Source organism: Erythrolamprus reginae, chromosome 1 (genome assembly GCF_031021105.1).
Source record: "Erythrolamprus reginae isolate rEryReg1 chromosome 1, rEryReg1.hap1, whole genome shotgun sequence".
NCBI classification, from domain to species: domain Eukaryota; kingdom Metazoa; phylum Chordata; class Lepidosauria; order Squamata; family Dipsadidae; genus Erythrolamprus; species Erythrolamprus reginae.
The window spans coordinates 42,952,659-42,958,658 of NC_091950.1; the positions used below are offsets into that span (position 1 = coordinate 42,952,659).

Here is a 6,000-nt window from a genome sequence, read left to right on the forward strand (position 1 = left end):
AATTAGGTCGTAATAGTTTAGAATATTGCTTAGCCATTATAAATCTGTGAGGCCAACTTTGGTACTTATTACCACCTTCTCTTCTCTTATATAATTTCTGTAGTCTCAATCACCATTTAATCAGTCAAATTAGGATTTTTTTTAAATCCAACATAAGGAAAGTCAGCTCCATTACTTTCTAAGCATTAATTTTGGTACATTTATGTAAAATTCAAGAGTCACGTGGAATTTTATGCTGAAACCTTAAACAATACTTAATATTCAAATACAATATTGTTTCATTTAAAACAAGACATAAAAACCAATCAAAAGTGATAAAATGCTGATATTTTAAAGAAGAACGTTGACCGCATGGTAGAGCAATGCAAAGGGTATCACAAAAGATATTTTGCAATCAAAGCACCTTCCTCAAAATATTAAAATAATGAATTGGTCCTAATAGAAGTGTTTCTAATCATATGAATGCACATAGAGAAAACTGGAGAAAGCTTACAAAGCAACTGCAATAGAATTTTCAGAGGATCTGGCTACAATATATCCTTTACCCCTATTCTCCATTATCTGAAGTTTTTTTTAAAAAAGTAGATAAGTTGATTAAGCTTGAGTTTGAGTAAACACCCAACCTCTCTCTGTCAACAAGGTTTGTTCAGAAATCCAACACAAACCAATTTTACCATACAAAGTGACAATTATCAGGCTACTTTCACTACTATGATATACTTTTTTTAATACTTGACTCTAGCAAAATGATGATGTGATCTTTGTGAAATTGCAATCTATACCTTGCTCTTTGTAAATGAACTAAATAATCAGATGGAAGAAAAAATGTGAACAGCTGTTGAACAAAACGAAGATAGGTTCAAATTACTGAAACAGAATGTTCTAATACCTATTTGCCATATTTACAAACTATAGCATGTAGTGAGAACTATACTTTTCCATAGGCAGAAATGTTTGACAGTAAAATTGTGCCCAGAATAGAAAATAATAAAAAAAAACAATTTACCAGTTTCATATTTTTCACACATTTTTCTCTTTCATTAAGCTACAAAAATATTAAAAATTAAATGTTTCAGAACTATCCGATGTTATGGTCAAGCAATAATTTACAAATTCTGCATTTCCTGCTAAAATAGCAGCTATTTTACAAGCAGAGGTGAGCTTACAATATTCCTGCATCACAGGTAGTGTATATGCCTGTCAGGCTTAAAGAACAGCTTATATGTATACATACATGCAAATATTCAAATTTACTAACACAATAGTAAATGTGTATACAAATAGACTTTGCATAATCTTGTTTCTCAATATTTAAAAGGGCTACAAAGCCTTACCTTTTAGCAGAGGCAGTGGAGTTAACTCAATAGGCTTGCCCTGAGACCGAAACTGGGAGGAGCTTTGCGACCTCTTCTGCCTAGCTTTTCTGACGGACTTCCGAGAAAATCCGTCTACTTTATCCACTGATGGAGGAGTGGTTGGTGCTGAGGACATATCCCTACTGAAAAGAACAGACATTATTTCTAAGTAAATATAAAGGGGGAAAACCCCTAATCTGTCCATGTTTTAATCTCTCATTTAGATCAGTGATTTTCAACCTTTTTTGAGCCGCGGCACATTTTTTACATTTACAAAATCCTGGGGCACACCATCAACCAAAATGACACAAAATGACACTCTAACGCAGTACATACTATATATATAGTTAATAATATAGTTTCTAAATGTATTTATACTCACTTAGTGTGAAACCTGGGCCTGTTTCAATGAACACAAAAGGGATATCCTGGCAGGAATGGTAGTTTGGGGACCCATGTTTAATTTCCCCACGGCACACCTGACCATGTCTCACGGCACACTAGTGTGCCGCGGCACACTGGTTGAAAAACACTGATTTAGATCATAATACCAAGTCACCTACTGTGTATAGTTTAGTTTATCCTTCCTCAAACTGTATACCTTCCAGTTATGTGGAATTTTATGAAGAATTATCCAGCCAACCTGACCAATGCTGACCGTTTAAGAAGGTCAATATATTTGAGGAAGTGCGTCTTTAATACACTGGGCAGGAACCTTTTTTTAAGACACAGTATCCTAATCCAGTTCTTGAAAGCAACTAGTCAGATCAATCAACAATAGGGACTACTTGAACTTCTCCATATTGTCTGACTTTACAAATATTTTAGTTTCCTGTGCCATGAATTTATCTCATTGCCGTTGTATGTATTCTCCTTTTTCAAAATTTTCCTACATACAGTTAATATATCTGCTATTATGCTACTTTTATCTTTGCTTCACAGAAAATAGAGGGAAACTGTGGATGATACATAATTCAATTATCTATTTCAATTTAAAATTAAAGCCTTCTCATCATTACATAACCTCCCCATCAGATAGTGATTTTCAATCAGAGGTATGTTGTTGGAACATAGCAGCTGTCTACGTTAGCTATAGATCATACCTAAACCCACCTTGCCCACTACTTGCGCTCCCTGCACATCACATACTGTCCCCCTCACAGCCAATTCAGATCTGAGAGGAACTGGTGGACCAGATTTCTACTTTGGTTTTCACAACTTATCTCTATGAGTATTATCGGTCAAATAGCTGCTTCCTTCCTAAATCTGGTATGTGGCATCTGGTCACCTTTCTCAGTGAGTCAAACATACCACTCTGCATTGGTTAAGCAAAATGTAGGGAATAGCCTGGGTAAGAGGAAAATATAAATGCAGCAGAAGCATTCCCGATAGCACAAGACTAATTTCTTTCAAACTCAAAACTTCATAACATTTCCATGCTATGAGCCTTTTCTCACCTTGCATGTTTTAGGGGTTTTCTCTGCTACTATTTTCAGTCCATTCATGCCAAAGCATCTATTTATATAGCAAATACATGGAGGCTGAGGAGATTCTTAGAGTATCTTGGCATTCAGACAAGTTTAACTCAACCTTGCTCATGCTATAAGAGAAAGACTTTGTGTGCTACCATCTTATGATGAGAAAAATGCTAAAGATGGAAAAGTAATTATAGAAAAAGAATATCAAAAGAAAAATGTTTTATTATCTTTTAAAAATATGTCCTCCTAGAAAGAATAGTAGTCTCTTGGTTTTTTTTGATGGAGATGTAGGTCTGAGATAATATATTAAATATATAATATCAAACTTTTGAAGAAAGGTTTATGCCCCAAAAAGGTTTTCAAGTGGTGCTAAACATAAAAGTAAAATTACATATTATTTAAAAAATACACTAAAATCATTACAAGATTCATTTATTTAAATTTAAATAAGACCATAAAATGAGACATCTACACAATCTTTTTAAGACAAAGGGTACTTTTACCATGGTGAAATACTTCTGAACACTACTTTGAATTTATCTCATCAAACTGAAAATTTGATATCTGGGTATTATAAACTTTTAGCATGACAATATAGCTATAAAATATAAGTGGACAAAGATCACATCAACTGATGTTCAATGGAAAAAGCAGATCAGTGGGAAAATAAGATGTTATCAAAATCAATTACTACTTTATCAAGTCATTATTTTCATGTCCACTAATGAATTGTTTCACCAAGTTGCACTGTATGAAAGTATAATGATACATGATTAACCTAACATAAACAATTTATATGTAGGCTTTCTACAAGAGTAACATTGCTATCAGTTTTTAGTTGTATGAAACCAGCACCTTATGCATACTGAGAAATGTAAAAATAAAAAAATATTAAATAACAAAAGTATTACTTTAATTCCACTGGGAATCGGAAACCTCCACCAAATACTGTAACATGGATAGCACAATTCCAGCCACTGAATCCAATGGTTCTATAAAACTTCCACACACACACCCATGTACTTAGACCAGAATCTTAGGTTCTTGAATATATTAAGGATGTTTTATATTTGCACTGCCCGTAACTCTTAGAATACATTATCTCCATCCCTCCAAAAATATTTCCAGTTACACAAAAACAGAACCACTCACCATATTAACTGATAAGTCCTCAAGCAGGATCAGTTCAGCTGCAGGATCATTGTGTCAATAAGCAACACTTCTCAGCTATAAATTTAGTAACAGTTCCTCTCTCTCTCCTGCTTTATAAATGATTAAACCTCATTCTAAGTTAGCCATCTTTATCCTTATCAATAAGGATAAACAAGACCCTGGAGGGGTCCCCCCCCTTCATATCTTCTAAAATAGGACCTCACATTCTTTACAAATGGGAATAACCAAAATTATTCTTGAAATAACTGCCATTTATTACTGTGAATGAACCGCAGCATTTATCCCCACCACCACCCCGACACAGTGCAGGGAGATGAGAAAGATTATTTTTTAAAGGAGGTGATGGGAAGATGATGGTTACTATAAAGCAACTGATTTTATCACAGACGTCAGAGATTGGGAGAAGGGAAAATTAGGAAACGAGGTTGAGAAAAAACATATATATACTTCCATCCCTCCATATATATATGGTTGGTATATACAGTATATATATATATACCAAGGACATAAAAAGGGGAAGGGACCCTTTGATAACAGGGGAGCCACCAATCCCGCTGTGCGATCGGCTGCTCGCTATTGCCTATGTTAGATTAACCCCCCCAAGAAGGAAGAGATCTCGCGTGCTGGGTTTGGTCCAGAAAACCCTTAAGCCGCTCGGTTCTCCTTCCACCGGCTCCCTTTTTCTCCGCCCCCTCTGTAATATAATGTCCTCCCACCCCACCCCTCCATTTTTCCCCGTCGGCAGGCGGGTCGTCGGCTTCCCCGGCCTGGGTAAAAAGCAAGTTACCTTGATCCCTCCTGGTCGAGAATCCGGAGACAAGAAAAGGCGAGAAAAGGACGAGGTCGAGCCCTGGTTGAAGCGAAGGCGGCAAGCCCAGTCTGCGCGTGTCTCTCCCTCCCTCTCTCTCCTTTCTGCGGTGCGCTCCCTGCCGCAGAAGCAGCAGCCGCAGCCTGGTAGGCCTCGTCGGCCTCCCCAGCGCAAAGCGGCGTTAGCGGCGGAGTCAGGATCGGAGGCGGCGTCGCAAGCGGCAGCAACGGCGGCAGGAGCAGCAGGAGCAGGAGCAGCTTCCACTCGGTCCCATGCAACGCTCCAGGCCGGGCCTTCTCCCGCCTTTCTCCTCCCGACGTGCCGACCGCCGCTTGCCGGGCCTCCTCCTCCTCCTCCTTCTTCTCCGCGGCCGCTTCTCTCACATTCCCGGCGAGTCGGCCGGGAGAAAGGAGGGGCGCCAAGCGAGCGCGGCCCGAGCTGCCTGCGGGGTTCGAGAAGGAGGAGGAGAAGGAGGAAGAGGGGAGGAAGAAGAAGGAGGAGGAAGAGGCTCGGCGAAAGCTAACGAGAGGCGGCGTTCTGTTGGCTTGCGGCCTTCCTCTCCGGTTCCTGGGACTGCGGGCGTTTCTGCAGCTCTTTCGTTTGGTTTCTATTGTCAGTCAGTCAGCCAGTCAGTCACTGAGCTCCGGCCATGGCCCGCTCACTCGCGCCCTCTCCCGCTCTCGCTCGCTCGCTCTCCTTCCCTCCCTCGGTGGAGCGCGCGCCTCCGCTCGCCCGCGCTCACGCCGTCACCCAAACCAGCCGTTCAACTCGCAGCCGAACATGCTACCCTCCCTTCGCCGCTCCGCCTCGCGCAAACACCGCCCACGGGCCGGAGGAGGGCGGAGCCGTTAGGCGGCGCGCGCGCGAGCGACGCTCCCGTCGCCCCCGAAGGACGACGCGCGGCCTCATTGGGCAGGGGGAAAAAATCCCGCTTCAAACGGGCTTTTTGCTCCCGCCGTTGTCGTCGGGATAGGCCCCCCGCGGATGGTGGTCGTGCTGACGGGTGAGGGGGGAATGACGCCGTGAGGAAGGAGGGGAGAGCTCCCTGTGGTAATGAATACGAGAAAGAACGCTCGCTTTTTTCCTCTATGAAAAAATTTGCGCGGGCTCTCCCGCTCACAGGACTTGCTGGGAAAGGTCCGTTTTTCCCTGGAATTGCCGTGTTGGGGATTTCTTCGACGGGAGG

General features: G+C 41.4%; 1 protein-coding gene across 4 annotated transcripts in view; it reads right to left on the reverse strand.

The window, feature by feature from the left end:
* PPP2R5E (protein phosphatase 2 regulatory subunit B'epsilon) overlaps positions 1-5,701 on the reverse strand; it is an 88,358-nt gene extending 82,657 nt beyond the window's left edge. Inside the window, exons 1-2 of one of the 4 annotated variants that reach the window (XM_070750802.1) lie at positions 4,794-5,701; positions 1,335-1,495 (exon numbers count right to left, since the gene is read on the reverse strand). In XM_070750802.1, the coding sequence (XP_070606903.1) occupies positions 1,335-1,491 (157 nt within the window). In that variant the 5' untranslated portion in view covers positions 1,492-1,495; positions 4,794-5,701. Of the gene's footprint in view, positions 1-1,334; positions 1,499-4,793 lie in introns of all 4 variants that reach the window. The other 3 variants (XM_070750794.1, XM_070750780.1, XM_070750789.1) reach the window with 3 other exon arrangements.
* Positions 5,702-6,000: the final 299 nt, after the last annotated feature.